General features: G+C 41.4%; 3 protein-coding genes across 3 annotated transcripts in view; 1 reads left to right on the forward strand and 2 right to left on the reverse strand.

Annotated features, from left to right (window-relative positions):
* Positions 1–318: 318 nt before the first annotated feature.
* LOC310734934 (uncharacterized protein) lies at positions 319–5627 on the reverse strand (the record flags this gene model as incomplete). Its single annotated transcript, XM_083557412.1, has 5 exons — positions 319–486; positions 3121–3236; positions 3445–4300; positions 4364–5024; positions 5599–5627. The coding sequence occupies 5 exons, from the start codon at positions 5625–5627 to the stop codon at positions 319–321; spliced, it is 1830 nt and encodes a 609-aa protein (XP_083413538.1).
* Positions 5628–7210: 1583 nt separating this feature from the next.
* The window catches only part of LOC310734717 (double C2-like domain-containing protein alpha), a 98757-nt gene continuing 88695 nt past the window's right edge, over positions 7211–17272 (forward strand). The window contains exon 1 of the mRNA XM_083557103.1: positions 7211–7220. The gene's annotated coding sequence lies outside the window, so the exon portion shown is untranslated. The remainder of the gene's footprint in view (positions 7221–17272) is intronic.
* Positions 8546–17272, reverse strand: part of LOC310734742 (uncharacterized protein) — an 8799-nt gene continuing 72 nt past the window's right edge. The window contains exons 1-11 of the mRNA XM_083557151.1: positions 17253–17272; positions 15249–15529; positions 14417–14501; positions 14160–14289; positions 12563–12788; positions 12311–12419; positions 12041–12072; positions 10797–10896; positions 10088–10153; positions 9885–9977; positions 8546–8870 (exon numbers count right to left, since the gene is read on the reverse strand). The exon at positions 17253–17272 is cut by the window's right edge and continues 72 nt beyond it. Coding sequence (XP_083413277.1) covers positions 8742–8870; positions 9885–9977; positions 10088–10153; positions 10797–10896; positions 12041–12072; positions 12311–12419; positions 12563–12788; positions 14160–14289; positions 14417–14501; positions 15249–15529; positions 17253–17264 — 1263 coding nt within the window. The 5' untranslated portion in view covers positions 17265–17272 and the 3' untranslated portion in view covers positions 8546–8741. The remainder of the gene's footprint in view (positions 8871–9884; positions 9978–10087; positions 10154–10796; positions 10897–12040; positions 12073–12310; positions 12420–12562; positions 12789–14159; positions 14290–14416; positions 14502–15248; positions 15530–17252) is intronic.

The raw sequence follows: 17272 nt of genomic DNA on the forward strand, positions 1-17272 counted from the left end.
TCCAAACTAAGTTCAGAAGGTTGTCACGCCTTCAGACTAGGTTTTCTTCCAATATAATAAAATAATGATGGCAGAATCTATCTTTTTCTCTTTTTGTAAGATCAAATCAACATATTCCAATTGAGGTAATATTTAATGCTAGTACTTCTAGGTTTGCTTTGACTACTTAACCGAACACGTGGTGAATACATTAAAATCTGAGTCATTCTAGTATAGATGTACTTCTGTCCAGCATGTATAAAAGCAATTAACTGTCTACTTTAGTCTACATCGCTAAAGAAAGCAGAGCAGAGATCAATATCAGTGAAATATATGGTGTCATGTTTTATCAGTGACGTGTGGATTAGAAACGACTGCCTCCAAATTTTCAACTGAAGCATTGATAGCTCTTTCGCTGGACACAGTGAGAATTTTATCGTCTTTTGCGATTGTTACGAACATGATCCTCATCTCACACTGTAGGATATCAGTTGATATAAAGTCAAACTGTAGAAGAAACACAAGAAAAAGATCCGTGCAAAGTTTTTACTCTCTCGCTAAAAATATTTAGCAGCAAACAAAAACAACATGTAGCATTGATATCGTTCATGATAACGGAAAACGTAGTACAAAGATTTTTCACTACACGACCCCCCTACCACACCTGCTCAGCAAGGGTCATTCCCATCTTAAAGAAACTTGCCCTGGACCCATCAGACATCAACAACTACTCATACCTGGTAACATGGAGGGGATCCACATCTGCCCCGTGCAAACTCACTACTGGTGTTCCACAAGGCTTGGTACTTGGTCTCCTCCTTTTCTCCCTCTATACCCACTCTATTGGTAAAGTCATATCCTCACATGGGTTTTCTTACCACTGCTATGCAGTTGACACTTAACTAATCTTTTCTTTCCCTAAATCAGATACCACAGCTTCCACTCAGATCTCAGCATGCTTGACAGACATATCTTCATGAATGAGTGCTCACCAACTAAAACTCAACCCCAGCAAAACAGAACTGCTGGTCATCCCAGGTGATTCATCTCCAGGTCAAAATCTCAGAATAACACTTCAAGACTCTCTGCTCTCCCCTTCAGCCAGTGCTCATAACCTTGGGGAAACTATGGACAATCAACTGTCCTTCTTCTCACATGTCGCTAATGTGGCTCATTCCTGTTGATTTCTTCACAGGCTGCCCAGGTGCTTGTTCAGTCTCTTGTCATTTCAAGACTGGACTACTGCAACTCTCTGCTGGCAGGTCTTCTTCTGAACGCTATTCACCCACTGCAAATGATCCAAAACGCAGCTGAATGACTTGTGTTCAATCTGCTCAAGTTCTTTCACACCACCCCACTGCTGCACTCCACTGTCTTCCAGTAGCTGCACATATTAGATTCAAAACACTGATGCTTGCCAACAAGGCCAAGAATGGACCAGCACCATCTTACCTCAGAGACCCCATCACATCTTGCACTGCACCACTCTCTCTGAGATCCTCCAGCACTGCTCGACTGGTACCAGTATACTTCAAGGCTCTTCTCTTCTCTGTTCTGGCACCGAGGTGGTGGAATGAACTTCCCCTAGATGTCCGTACAGCAGAGTCCCTGGCTATTTTCAAGCAACAGTTGAAGACCTACCTCTTCCTGAAACACTTAAATTAGCACTTTTTTCATTGCTAGAGACTCAAAGCACTTTTGTACGTCGCTCTGGATAAGGGCGTCTGCTTAATGCAGCAAATGTAAACGTAAATGGACATGACGTTTTGGCATCATCCTATCAGTTCTTGGTTTTATAGGGTCGTCGTAGGAAAAGTCCCACAGCAGGTAAGCAGAATTTTCGGACACTGCCGGATCAAAGACGACAGATTTTCACCTACGGTTATAGGAATCTTATGATTTTCAAAAATTTGTCTCAGTGTGTAATTTTTATTTAACCAGAAATTTTGAAAAATGTCTCCCAAGAAAATCAGTGATGGTGCTGGGAAAAAGAAAGTAAATAGAATTACCATTGACACCAAGAAGGAAATAGTGAAAAAGTACAAGCGTGGTGCGCGTCTCACACTCACAATCAACCACTACCATATGAAAAAGTGTTAAATTCTGTTTACATTACGGTAATTTGTGGTGGTCTAGTGGTTAGGATGCGGCGCTCTCTCACCACTGCGGTGTAATCCCGGGTTCGATCCCCGGTCAGGAAACCGACCCCAGCCACTCTCAGTGCCGTCCCAAGCCCTAATAAATGGGGAGGGTTGCGTTAGGAAGGGCATCCAGCGTAAAAACATGTGCCAAATCAAACATGCGGAGGATCCTCTGTGGCGACCCCTAATGGGAGAAGCCGAAAGAAGACATTACGGTAATTTGTGGTGTATTTATTTGTTAAAATAGGCTACAAATACTTTTAAAAATGCATAAATAAGCGATCAAATTAGGTCTCGGAACGGATTAAATTGCTTTTACATTCATTCTTATGAGAAATATCAGTTTGAACGTGCGAGCAAATGGACCTACGAGCAATTTTCATGCACGAATTATGCTCGTCTGACGGGGTTTTACTGTACAATGTTCTGTATTAGAACATAATGGTTACTGTAGTTTATGACGTTAATAGATTTTAATTCTAATTGGACTAGCTGACTTCATAGACACACACAATAGAGGCCATAATTTAGCAGGCACTTTGCTCTCCACCTCTAAGAGCAATGTAACATGTCTGGTTTCACATCCAGTTTGCATTTCTTTATTATCCAGGAGTTCTACCTCCTAGGGCGGTACTACACAAAATTTTAATAAAAGCCTTATCCTGTGAATAAAAAATTTAGGTTTTATAATGGATTTGTAATGCAAACTTCATTATAAGATCTTTTGATTCCCACACTTTACTTACATGTGAATTAGCATTTCAAACCAAGCGCGATTATCAACCTGCATAACTGCACCTTGTTATCATATGATTATATATTGGGACATCAAAGGCACTTTTATTTGTATAGTTTTTCACTGCTGTGTATGTTCTATTTCTAGATGGCATGTACAATTTAAAATATCGTAGTACTGTAATACTGTGTGGTGCGGAGGCGGAAGCCGGAGTAACGGCAAACAGAAAATTTATTTAACAAAGGCAGAGCCAACACAAAATACCCGCATAGATCGGGATAATCCGGCAAACGGCAGTCCAATAATAACATCCACGGTGTGTTCTCGAGGAAGTGCGGCGCGGAGAAAGCAACGGGGAAGCATCGGAAGTCCAAGCTGCGCTGGGGAAGGAAAACGCAGCCGTGGAGTGAGCGAGGAGTCCGGGAGGAGAAGGTATGTAGTGGGTGCAGCATACACACGACCACGCATGAACACATACACAACCAGAAGGAAATCGGCAGCAAAAGCAAAAGTCTGTATCGAAAGTTTGTTTAGCATATAAAGATAGCGCGGAGAGCTGGCAGCAAAACGGGGAATCGTGAAGCTGACAGCTAGAGTCCATAAGCACAATAACGGACCGGGAGCGTGGGTGAGTGAGCAGTTTATATAGGAGCTTGGGGAGAGTGAATAACAAGCTCCCGGTGTGCGTGATTTGAGCTGAGAGCTTGGGAGCACGCGGAAGCAATGACAGCCACTGCAAGGGGGTGTGGCAGGAGGATTCCTGACACCCCCCCCCCAAAGGGGCGGCACCGGACGCCCCAACCCACCACCAGCCCGGCGGGCCAGGGCACTTGGAAGAGGGCCCCCCCAATCCTCCAGGATCAAAGGGGACCCGGCTGGAACCGCCGCGGAGCCAGGAACAGCCGGGAAGGGCCCGAGGCAAGGCGCCCACCCCTGTGGAGAACGGGGCGAAGTCCTCGGCGCAGACTAGAGGCGGAGAGACGTCCACCACGGAGACCCGGAGCAGAGCGACGCCCTCAGCGAAGACCGGAGGCAGCGAGACGCCCTCCACGGAGCCTTGGAGCAGAAAGACGCCCTCTGCGGGAGCTGCAGGCGGAGCGACAACCCCCACGGAGACCAGGAGCGGAGCGACGCCCTCGTCGGAGACAGGAGATGGAGAGACGACCCCCCTGGAGACCTGGAGTGGAGCGTCACCCTCGGCGGAGACAGGAGGCGGAGAGACGCCATCCACGGAGCACTGGAGCAGACTGACACCCTCAGCGAAGACCGGCAGCTGAGCGACCTCCTCTGCGGTGGTCTGAAACTGAGAGGTCACCCTGGAGACCTGGAGAGGCATGACGTGCCTGGCGGCGACCTGAGGCTGAGCGATGACCACCCCGGCGACCTGGAATGGATCGGCGCTGCCCAGGAAGGTCTGGAATGGAACCTCATCACCCAAGGGGACCTGGAGTGAAGAGACAACCCTGGTGACTACCTGAAGCAGGGCAGAGCGCTCAACAGGGCTTACCGGCTGGAAGACCCTCTGGATGGAGACCGGAGATGGAGCGACGCCCCTGACTGAGCACAGAGGCTGAGTGATGACCTCGGCAGGGTTCATTGGTGTGACCTCACCCTCCAGGGAGCTCAGGAGTGACCCGTCTTCGTCCAGGGAGCTTGGAGGCAGAATGTCACCGTGATAGGGGTCCTGAGGCGAGCCGTCTCCGAGGTAGGAGCTCATAATCGAGACGTCGTCGTGGGAGGAGCTCGGGAGCAAGACGTCGCCGTGGGAGGAGCTCGGGAGCAAGACGTCGCCATGGGAGGAGCTCTGTGACGTGACTTGGTCTTCTGAGTGCTGGTGGGGTGAGCCGTCACCTTTTGGGAGACTGTGGGGCGAACCGTCGCCTTCGGTGGAGCCCAGGGGCAACGGGACGACTTCCCTTTTGCAGTCTCGGAGGTGAGTTGTGTGCGCCGGGATCCCATTGGACGAAGAGGTGTTCTCGGGGAGGCGTTGGCGCGGAACCTGGCTCTTCTTGGGACGCTGGCGCGGAACCGAACTCTTCTTGAGACCCTGGAAGGGAGCTGAACTTTCCCGGGAGTCCTGGGACGGAACCGAACTCTCCTCGGGAATCGGGAGAGAAGAGAAGCTCTCGTCAGGGACCGGGAGCGGTGTGCGTGATTTGAGCTGAGAGCTTGGGAGCACGCGGAAGCAATGACAGCCACTGCAAGGGGGCGTGGCAGGTGGATTCCTGACAAATACTATGATAGATCGTGGCTGTCTCTCTCCAAGACATTTTGCTTTAATACATTCAGCCCAGTTGCTCACTGAATTTTAACGTCATCCCCTACCTTCCTTAATAACAAACCATTTACATTCACATTAACACCATTTAGCAGACGCCCTTAGCGCTGTACAAAAGTGCTTTAAATAAGTGAATAAATCAACATTGGTTCACTAAATTATTTAAAATACCGTCAGCCTTAAAATCTGTTGAGAGGAATTATAGCCCACTTAAAAAAATAGGTATAAGAGATGGTAGTGACTCAGCTGTTATTAAGCACTCTACCATGATGATATGTCCGCCAGAAATGCTGAGATCTGAGCTGTGATATCTAAGGAATTAAAGGAGAAGATGAGTCGAGTGTCGTTGGCATAGCAGTGGTAAGAAAACCTATTTAATGAAATGACTTCACCAAGAGAGTGAGTATAAAGGGAGTAAATGAGAGGACCAAGTACTGAGCTTTGTGGAACACCAGTGGACCTACCTTCCAGGTAGGAGGGAAACCATTCCCATGTTGCTCCATTAATTCCAAGGCTCGTGAGAGTCGACAAGAGAGTCTTATGACTATGTTGACTAAGAGCATTTGAGTTTTACAGAAAGCATCTCTTTCTATAAAATCTATTAATTAAGGCAAACTAGACAGTCATGGAAGAAACTTTTTTTGTTCATAGAATCCGAGTTACTTTATAAATTTCCCAGATATGGGGAGGGGTTTAGCATAATATGAGCTTACACATCTGTAAGTAGTCTTAGTGTCTACCAGTACACATAATTTTCTCTTCTATATCAAACTCTAACATAGGTTCATGATCAGCTTCAATTGAAAATAGATTTCCTGGGCATCCCCAGTACCTCTGGTTTGGACCTTTGGTTTTGTTTAACTGGGCTAGGCTAATTGTTAATTGTTAATTGTGCTAGGTCTGCTGCCAAACTTCCAACTATACACAGGGGGCTGTTGCCACGGACTGGAGGGGAAATATCGCTGGCTGAGTTCGGGCTGACCGTACCTCTACTGTACTCCTGGCAAACCATAAGATGGCTTGTTCCTACCCTGTCCTCCTTGTGGTGGTTTTTCCATTCGGACATTTTAAGTATGTCCGAGACCAAATCAATTTCTCTTCCAAAGTAGGTGTAAAAAAGTCTAACTCAGATGTATTAATGTGTGCAAAGATACAGACGTGTTTTCCCAGTCAAACATGGCTGTAACAGGTTCCCTCTGATCAAACCAATCAGAGGACGCAAAAATGCTTATGCTACTCTGGACTAGATAGCTGCCCTGTGAGGCGAATATGAAATCTGATTGGTTAAAGAAACAGAGCTATTTCCTAAGGAGACTAAGGTAAAAAGGCCAGCAGTACTGACTTTGAATGCTTTGGGCAGATTAGATTGACATGGCAGCACATAGAGGCTGAAATTTGATTGGACAAAAAAAAATCTAACATCCATTGTTTAGGCCAGCAGGGCTGCCTGCCCACCACTGCCTAATACAATCTACAACGACATCAGAGAACTTTGGCAGATGGCAGGACTGCGAGCAGTGTCTGAAGTCTGATGTGTGAAGTGAGAAAAGTAAAAAAAAAAAAAAAACAGAGGCTGGTGAGGCAATAAACCGTTTATAGCTCCTATAATGTGAACTCGCTTGGTTCATAATGGGCAAACAACATTCAATCCTACTATAAAAATGTAAACAAACATTTAGCATCAGACAACAGAAATGCCCGGGTTAAAGATGAGTTGTTTTTCATTTTTATTTGGGGAAATAATTTAAATAATTCTATTTGGAAAACAAGTTTGTTACAATTACCGTATTTTCCGGACTATAAGCCGCTACTTATTTCCCACGTTTAAACGAAACGGCTAGTTTATGGATTTTTCTTGGGTTTTTCCCGGTTTTACAAACTTCAAACCAAAAACTAAGCGACATAACATTAGACCAATGAAATTTCCGAACGGAAACAAAAAAACGCACTTCACCTGTGTTCTGTGTTCGGGAGAAAAACTACCACCGGTGGCGCAAGACGATGCCAAAAGATAAACTCCCCAGAGAAATACAGTGGTACCTTGACCTACGAGTTTAATTCCTTTCCGTGGACGAGCTCGTATCTCAATTTGCTCGCACATCAAATCAGTTTTCCATATTGAAAATACTTAAAATGGCATTAATCCGTTCCAACCCTCAAAATGACACCCCGTTTTTATGTTTCATGTTATTAAATTGGATTTTGCATTTCTAAATAACAAATCATGTATAAAAACATAATAGAAAGAGTATGTAAAGATATAATAAGGTTTTATTCAGTGTATTTTCCTTGGAGATCAGAGGACTTGAGCTAACCAAAACGCCGGTGGGGTGTGTGTGTGTATGTGTGTGTGTGTGTGTGTGTGTGTGTGTGTGTGTGTGTGGAGGGGGGGTAGAGGCGATAAGCAGAGGCGGAGGGAAAACTCGTCTTTTACTATCACTCCTGTACACTACGTATCCCTAAACTTTAAAATTTTCTTTGCTTATCTTAATTTTCGTCACAATCTTCGCTTTCTGGCTTCACTTTGCCATCTAGCAGCTGCGTCTCGAGTTCGTACCTCAATTTTTTGCTCGCGTAACAGAGCAAAAAAATCGACCGAGTGACCTCGGAAAACTCGTACATTAATGCACTCGTAGGTCAAGGTACCACTGTAGTTGTGAAAGGAAGGAGGAAGACAGTGAACAATGACTTACTTGGTCGGCTACTGTTTAGATACAAGCCGTTGTAATGCGTTGAGTCTGGGTGAAGGGAGAGCTCGCTTAAACTCCAGTTGCAACAGAAATCATATAAGCACAGACAGGTTTCCAAAACTCGTGCTTTTTTATTTTTCTTGGCAACAGCGTTATGGGTTAGTTAAAGAAACTTCGAAATGAGCATCAGAAAATAATAAGGACATATTCCTTGGTCTCCACACACGCAGTAATACGGGAAGAATGCAGTGGCATGCTGTATTCCCAAAATACCGCTCTGCTCCTAATAGAAGCGCAACATATTGCATTTAGTGTCTTTCGTTAAAGCCTGTGTAAAGTTCATTAGTTTCAGTGTAGACACCTGCGGCTTATTTATGTTAAAAATAAAAATCTTTGTCAAATTCAGGCTTATACAAGGGTGCACTTTATAGTCCAGAAATTACGGTAATAATAAGAATAAGAAGACATGTCTGAACAGGATTCAAAAACAGTGAAAATATCTATTCAGAATGGAATCGGCAACATGCTGAAGCTTTTGGCCGGAAAAACGAGCAATAATACAAGTCACACTGTGGGCTACAGGTAAAGAGTCTGGTGCAGAGAATCAGTAATGTCACTGAATGAATGAAGGAACAAATGTAATTTTTTTTTATTAAATATTCATAAAAATTTTTTTTCAAGTATTGGCTACCTGAAAAGAAATAAAAGTCTTTAAAAAAGATTGAATGTTTCTGTTTATTTTTATTTTGGACACATTGGAATGATTACTATAAAAACAATGTTTGGCAAAATGTCCCACATCAAACCATTTGTTTCCATTTTACTTTGGCTGTTCTGTTGGACAGCTACAGCTATGGATTTAAATGCTATACAAATTACAAAAACGCATTTCTGCTCTTACTCAGTTAAGCTTTTTCTCACTGGCCCATGATTAAAAGAAACACTCTGTCTCCAGAGGTGGCTGCTATAAGCCACTCCCCCTTTCCAGACCGACAGGCAGAGGAACTGAACACGGCATAGGGCAAGTCATAGAGGCGTGACTTCACCTGAGAAAAATACAGAGAGACACAGAGAGAGAGAGTCAGAAGAAAGAAACTCTACATTTCACTTTGATCCCAACCCCTTTGCAAAAACACTAACCTCTAACACTAATCTCAAACTCTAAACAAAAGCCTAAACCCCTAAACCTAAATATAAAGCCTAACCTCTAACACTAACCCCAACCCTATGCCATAAACATAACCCCTAACCTTATCTCTAAAACTCAAAAAAAAAAAAAAAGCTCAAACCACTAACCTTAAGCCCTAAACAAAACCCCTAAACTCTAACACTAACCCTAAACCCAAGCCCCAAGCCCATAAGGGGTATACCCTAACCCCTAGCAATAACCATAACCCTAACCCTTAACATTAACCCCAAAACCCCAATCCAACACTTTACCTTAGCCCTAACCCTAAACCCAAGCCTTAACCTCTAACAATAATCCCTAAATATAAACCCTACCCCATAACACAAACCCCAACCCTACCCCTGAACACAAACCCTAAACTCTAACACTAAGCCCTAACCTCTAACACAAACCCCAACCCTACCCCTAGCCTTAACCCTAAACCCAAGCCTTAACCTCTAACACTAACCATAACCCCCAACCCTCTAACAACCCCTAACCATTAACTCTCCCCCTAAACCCAAAACCATAAACACAAAGCCTCCCCCTAAACTCAAACTCTTAAACCCTAACCACTTACTATACCCTCTAAACCCAAATTCTAAACACTAACCCCATTTCTAACATTCCCCCTAACCCTAAACCCCCACACTACCCCAAACCCACCTAGAGGTGGCTGCTTTAAAAGCCTTAGGGACATGCTGTAGTAGAAAAATAATCAATATTGCCATAATTGGACTTTCCAAGAATAACAACTAAATTACAATAGAATTTTGCCATAGGAGGATTTTTTATCTCACCCGCAATACACACACACAAACACACACACAATGCCGGGGTGCCAATAGTTCTAGAAGCCCACAAAAAAACTATTTATTTTGCTGACACACACCTTGAAACTGTGGCGATCGATGACCCTCAGTGTGTTCGCTTTACTTCCGGCTGCTATGATGTGATCACCACCCAGCCACTGGCACGTGTACATCTGTGATCCGGGAAAAAAAGAATTGTATTAATCACTCTTAATGTATGTGTGTGTGTGTGTGTGTGTGTGTGTGTGTGTGTGTGTGTGTGTGTGTGTGTGTTTACACTCACCCTGCTGTCTCCTTCTGGATCAGCAGGAATACTGGTCACTTTTTTGCACGAGACGTAATCCCACACCTACATTTAAGGAAGAATGCATTTAAAACAAATAGTTAAAAAAAAATAAGTGTTTAAAATTTGAGTTCAAAATGCAAAATAGGTCATGTGACCTCACAAAAACATTGTGTTAGCTAGAGTTCTGATGACTCAATAGTTATGCTAGTTTAACGTTAGCTATCATCTTATCCACTCTAAATCTCAAACTATGGAAGGCGAGTTAAGATCGCTATTTAGCAAGGCATTGTTATTGCGTTGCTGTAATTAATGAGCTAGTGAGCAGCTACCCAAGATCTCTATTTAGCAAGGCAGAGCCAGTATATTGCTGTTGTTACGGAGCTAGTAAATTCTTCTGGTGTGCATATTTTCTAGCTAGGGCGAGACACTTTAGAAAAGATGGGTTTGAAAACGATGGCTTTAAGCTCCGCCCACTTCATACACATTTACATTTAAAAGCAAAATGACATTTGTTGTCTATTTACGTTCCCTCTACAGAATAACCCTCTATGAAGATTACTGAGAAATTTCTCCAGATGTTGCTTATAATTTGCCGGTATAGCGAGGAAAAATATTAACGATTGTCATAAATAGAAGTCATTAGAACGAAAGCCTTTCTCACTGCATGGAGTCTGTAATCGGTAAACTATCCTGCTTGTTATTTTACCTCCAGGGTGTTTTCTTTCCTCCAGGAACCGGACAGGACCTGATTGGTCAATGGGTCAATGTGAAGGGCCTCGCCACACACATGAGGGCCGTAGAGCATTCTGGGAGGAGTTCAAACAAAACAATTAGAGCGAAGATTGTCAGAACCCGAGTTACGATGGAGATGCGTTCCGATGTGCCCGTAAAAATATCGAGACATGGCCTAGTCTACTCAGGAGTCTTTAAAGAACTGTATGCGGTAGGATACTGTAATTTGTTTAACAAATTAATGTACATAATTTAGAAGAACAGAGCAATTTACAGTACCGTACCGTATAACTTTATAATATATATACATATGTATGTGGCAGCATTTCATTCCAGTGACTCTGATCTTTCGATTCTGTTCACCAAAATGATTTGTTCAGCAGCAATCATTACAAATGCGCAAATTGTGATTTTCTTCTCATGCGCAGATAGAGAACGTCTCCAAAATGCTAGGACGGCTGGGTCTGAAGAACCGTTTGTTCATCTTGAAAGATTTGTTTATGAGAGAAACATGCAAATTTTTGCTCTGTTACAAAGGAGGCACTGGAGACTCCTTTCATAAATGACTCCTTACAGAAACCCATGTATCACGGAGTCTCGCTTTGTATCACGCTTATATTTGTCTGTCAATTAACCAGGCGGTGGGCCGTCAGGGCCAATAAGGCCTTCTCTGCTGGCTTAAACTCTATCAGAATCACCGATGTTTGAATATATTTTTCCCATGAATGTGCATTCAAGTATTCCAAATAGTCGACATTTCATAGTCTTCCTCTAGGGTGCGCTGCTGCTGCTGCTCGGTAAAAGTTTTTTAAAAGCCTGTTGCTTTAACAAATCATACTGTGATTTGGTCACCCCAAGGCCCGTTAGCAGGCGTCCAAACACGTCGGCATTTTCGCGTCCTTTGATTGGACGGTCAGAAACCGCACTAGCCAGAGCTCACAACCTGCATCTGTAGCAAACTGCACAAGCTCAAATATATCATAATATATGGATTTAATAGCTGCATTTTTTTTATTCCACAATGTCAGAAAATACAATGGTCGCAGATACACGTACAAGGACATTTACAAGACGGTCTTTTCGAAAAAAGCTGCAGTTTTCTCTATAATATTAACGTTTTTTATAGCGGTGGCGTCATAATGACGGTATTAAAAGGTAGATTGGTTCAGGCAGGACACCACTGAAAAAGGCATGTTGAATCGAATAAAAACACTGTACCTGACTGCATGTTGTTGCCTGGTATCCCAGAACTGAAAAAAAAACCATACGATGATAAATATGAAAGCGTTATTGTTGTTATTATATAACTCAATTCAATTTGTTTTTATTTGTATAGCACTTTTAACACTGGACAATGTCTCAGAGCAGCTTTACGGAGGTAACGCGTTGATAAAGATTGAATGAGATTGTTCTTTAAAATTGTACATTTGTCCCACAATAACAGTAACGTGTGGGAGCGAACGTATTGTGAAAGAATCGCTAATTCACTTGAACGGTGTTGTCCCATCCTCCAGAAATGAACTGCGTCTCAGTCAGGGGGTGAAACATGACGGCGAAGACGCGCGAGCTGTGGCCGTCCATGACCGTCCTCAGCGTGCTGAGAAGAAAAAAATATATACAGTTTGTTTCCAAACATTCAAGGACACCGTACGATCGAGTGATAATCGTAAAAAAGCAACACAATCAAGATTATGAAATTTTCAATAGAAAGTAACAAAAAACTGAGCTATCGTGTTCTACCTGGCCGTGCAAATCTGTTTTTCTCGTTGCGTGTGGATATCATAAAGATGGACGGTCGAATCGGAGCCACCAGTCACTGCTTGATCGCCGGAACGAGAGACGGAAAGACAGAGGGTCTGCCTCTGCAATACTTCTTCTTCACCTATTCTAGTCGTGCTTTTTTCCTCCAGCTGCCACACACACTCCCGGCCAGACACGTACCAGCACTTTACACACCCACTAGCATCTGAAATACATTGAGAACATAGAGACAGTGATGTTCACTTGTTAGACAGACAGACAGACAGACAGACAGACAGACAGACAGACAGACAGACAGACAGACAGACAGACAGACAGACAGATAGATAGATAGATAGATAGATAGATAGATAGATAGATAGATATTAGGCAGGATACATGTATGGTATATATACTGTACTAGCTAAAAGTACCCGTGCTTCGCTACGGAAGGCAGAACGCTAAGCAATATGGCAATAAGCAGTAAGCACTGAGCAGGACTGGATGATCAGAGATCAGAACGTAACGTCAACAAATAACGTACTACCCCTTTGTAGTACCGATACAGGGCAAACTACTGTGAAAATTATTTTTATTGTGCATCTAACATCTAATAAGAAACAATGTAGTAAGATTCATTAGGATGTTATTTTGAAGAATTTACAATGCGTGAGAAATCGCGATTTTTCGTGGGTTAGCCGCGATCCAGGGCGAATTTTTCAAAACCCTTTCTTAGTGAGCACCTAAGACCCAAGAGGAAGGTATGTTTCAAATTTCATTGCAATCCATGCGGTGGTTTTTGAGATTTCGTGATGAGTGAGTGAGTCAGTCAGTGGTATTTGAGCTTTATATATATATATATATATATATATATATATATATATATATATATATATATATAGATCTACTATGTAAGTCGGTTTGCGTGGCCGTCATCCCAAAAGGAATCCCCTTTTCCAAAGCTGGCTCACAAGAAAGTTCACAAACAGTTAGCTGAAGACGACCTGTCCAAGATTTACTGGAACCATGTCCTGTGGTCTGACGAGACTACGATAAACTTGTTTGGCTCAGATTGTGTGCCAAGAAAATCGTGCCTTGCCTACATGGTGGTGGTGGCATCACGGTCTGGGGCTGCATGAGTGCCGCTGGTACTGGGGAGCTGCGAGTCATTGAGGGAAACATGGATTCCAACATGTACTATGATTTTTTGAAGCAGAACATGATGCCCTCAGAAACCGGGCCGAACGGCAGTTTTTCGACATGATAACGACACCAAACACCCCGCCAAGATGACAACCGCCTTGCTGATGCTGAAGGTGAAGAAGTTGCCAAGTATGACTTCAAACCTGCACCCTATTGAGCACCTGTGGGGATCCTCAAGCGGAAGGTGGAAAAGCTTCACGTGTCCAACGTCCACCAGACAATAATGGCTGTATGTTGAGTTCTTTTTAGAGGGCAGTAAATCTGTACTGCTGTACAACCTGCACATTGACTAAAATATATCCCGGTTTTATTTCCAGCAAACTCCCAGAGACCTTGTTTAATCAGGATTGAGTGTGTGTGTGTGTGTGTGTGTGTGCGAGTGCGATGTTCTCACAGGTAGCCAGCAGGACATTGTCTGTTCGGCCGGTGTGTGTGAAGTACAGACTGGTGACAGGTAGAGAGGAGACAATGGTTTCGTGGTCTTTAAGAGTGTGAAGCTGTTCTCCAGTGTCAGTTTTGTAGACCTTTAAAGACATAAACAACATCTCACAATGAATCTCTCTCTCACACACACACACACACACACACACACACACACACACACACACACACACACACACATATATACACAATCTAAGGTCATGAACGAACCTTAATAGAGCCATTACTGAGTCCAACTGCCAGCAGAGTCCCGTCTTCGTTGAACTTACAGGACATGGCCTCACAGCCGCACTCTCTGGAACAAAAAAGAGGAACAGAGCGTCCTAGATTCATCAACGTACACCTGCACTATTGTCAAGGCTGTTGTTAAAGAAAATGCCCCAATACCCTCTAGCCAATCAGAATCCAGATTTCAGTAGCACTGTGGGACTAATCTCTAAAGATTAGAGCTAATTCTTGTTCGAACAGATTCTACACATTTTTACATTTGGGGTTGTTTCTTAAAATGTTTGAAGTTTGTAATGAAAATAAATTTAAAGCGGCAGTTTGTAATGTAAATAAATTTAAAGCCGCAGTTTTTAATGAGACTAAATTTAAAGCGGCAGTTTGTAATGAGACTAAATTTAAAGCAGCAGTTTGTAATGAGACTAAATTTAAAGCGGCAGTTTGTAATGAGAATAAATTTAAAGCGCCAGTTTGTAATTACTCTGTTAAAATGACTTCCCTCCGCTGGCCCCAACATAACAAACTGTACCTTCTAAACACTACAATCTGCACTATTGTATCACAAACTGCCTCTTTAAAGCGAAGTAAAGTTATAGACTGCCACTTTAATACAACATTCTAAACCGCACTTTTAATGTACTATAATCTGCACTATTGTGTTGCAAACTACTTCTTTAAAGCAATGTTACAGACTGCACCATTCATCTAACACTTCAAAATGCACTTTTAAAATACACACTGCACCTTTAAAGTAAAGAAATATTAGATGCAGGTCATTAAACTAGTCTTTGGGGTTCTTTAAAGCACATGTACCCACAGGACAGCATGTATGTGGAGGTCTCCTTTTGTTTTGGGTTGAAAATGAGAGAATGAATTCTTCCTGTGGGTAGAAACAGAACTGGGTTCCTGAAGGGACTGAAACATGTCCTGCTCAGTTTCAGACTCGCTCTCACCCCCACTTTCCCTCTTTCCCATCTTGTCCATGGAGTCTGCATCAGCGTCAAGCATGCTGCTCAAACCTGGACCAGGACTTTTGTCCTCTGTCGTATGCAGTTCCTCATCATCAGCTCCAGAGGGGGCTGGTCTGCTGTCAGATAACTGGACAGATATAAAGACAAATCAAATTCGTTTTATATATATATATATATATATATATATATATATATATATATATATTTTTTTTTTTTTTTTTTCCATGTTATATTCATCTTTATATGTATAATTATACATATAAACATGAATACACAATCGCAAGTCCTGAAATCTCAACATCTTGCAGTAACATGCAGAAATGTCCACATAATCTAATCAAATCAAACATCTGTGCTCAGTCTTACAGATGTTTATTGCTTCATTAATAATGGATATGGATGAATGGATTTTCCTCACCAAGTAGATAGATAGATAGATAGATAGATAGATAGATAGATAGATAGATAGATAGATAGATAGATAGATAGATAGATAGATAGATGGATGATTAATAGATAGATAGATAGATAGATAGATAGATAGATAGATAGATAGATAGATAGATAGATAGATAGATAGATAGATAGATAGATAGATAGATGGATGATTAATAGATAGATAGATAGATAGATAGATAGATAGATAGATAGATAGATAGATAGATAGATAGATAGATAGATAGATGGATGATTAATAGATAGATAGATAGATAGATAGATAGATAGATAGATAGATAGATAGATAGATAGATAGATAGATAGATAGATAGATAGATAGATGGATGATTAATAGATAGATAGATAGATAGATAGATAGATAGATAGATAGATAGATAGATAGATAGATAGATAGATAGATAGATAGATAGATAGATGGATGATTAATAGATAGATAGATAGATAGATAGATAGATAGATAGATAGATAGATAGATAGATAGATAGATAGATAGATAGATAGATAGATAGATAGATGGATGATTAATAGATAGATAGATAGATAGATAGATAGATAGATAGATAGATAGATAGATAGATAGATAGATAGATAGATAGATAGATAGATGGATGATTAATAGATAGATAGATAGATAGATAGATAGATAGATAGATAGATAGATAGATAGATAGATAGATAGATAGATAGATAGATAGATAGATAGATAGATAGATAGATAGATAGATAGATAGATGGATGATTAATAGATAGATAGATAGATAGATAGATAGATAGATAGATAGATAGATAGATAGATAGATAGATAGATAGATAGATAGATAGATAGATAGATAGATAGATAGATGATTAATAGATAGATAGATAGATAGATAGATAGATAGATAGATAGATAGATAGATAGATAGATAGATGGATGATTAATAGATAGATAGATAGATAGATAGATAGATAGATAGATAGATAGATAGATAGATAGATAGATAGATAGATAGATAGATGGATGATTAATAGATAGATAGATAGATAGATAGATAGATAGATAGATAGATAGATAGATAGATAGATTGATTGATTGATTGATTGATTGATTGATTGATTGATTGATTGATTGATTGATTGATTGATTGATTCTACCAGAAGTGCAAAAAGTAGCAATCGTAAAAAATAGTGCAGATAAATAAGTAGCATATTTACAGCATGTGATATTTATGTAAATATATGAACAGTAAATACATATAAAGTCTATAACAGTGCAGACATTTGGACATCATCAAGAAGTACAGATAAAAGTAATGTACATTATAAATAAAACTAATGTATATTATAATATAGTAATGTAATATTATATATAAAAGAAATGTATATATTATAAATAAATGATTTTTTTTTACCTGTAAAGCCATCGCTATTC

This window comes from Silurus aristotelis (assembly GCF_946808225.1).
Source record: "Silurus aristotelis genome assembly, chromosome: 12".
In the NCBI taxonomy this organism is placed as follows: Eukaryota; Metazoa; Chordata; class Actinopteri; order Siluriformes; family Siluridae; genus Silurus; species Silurus aristotelis.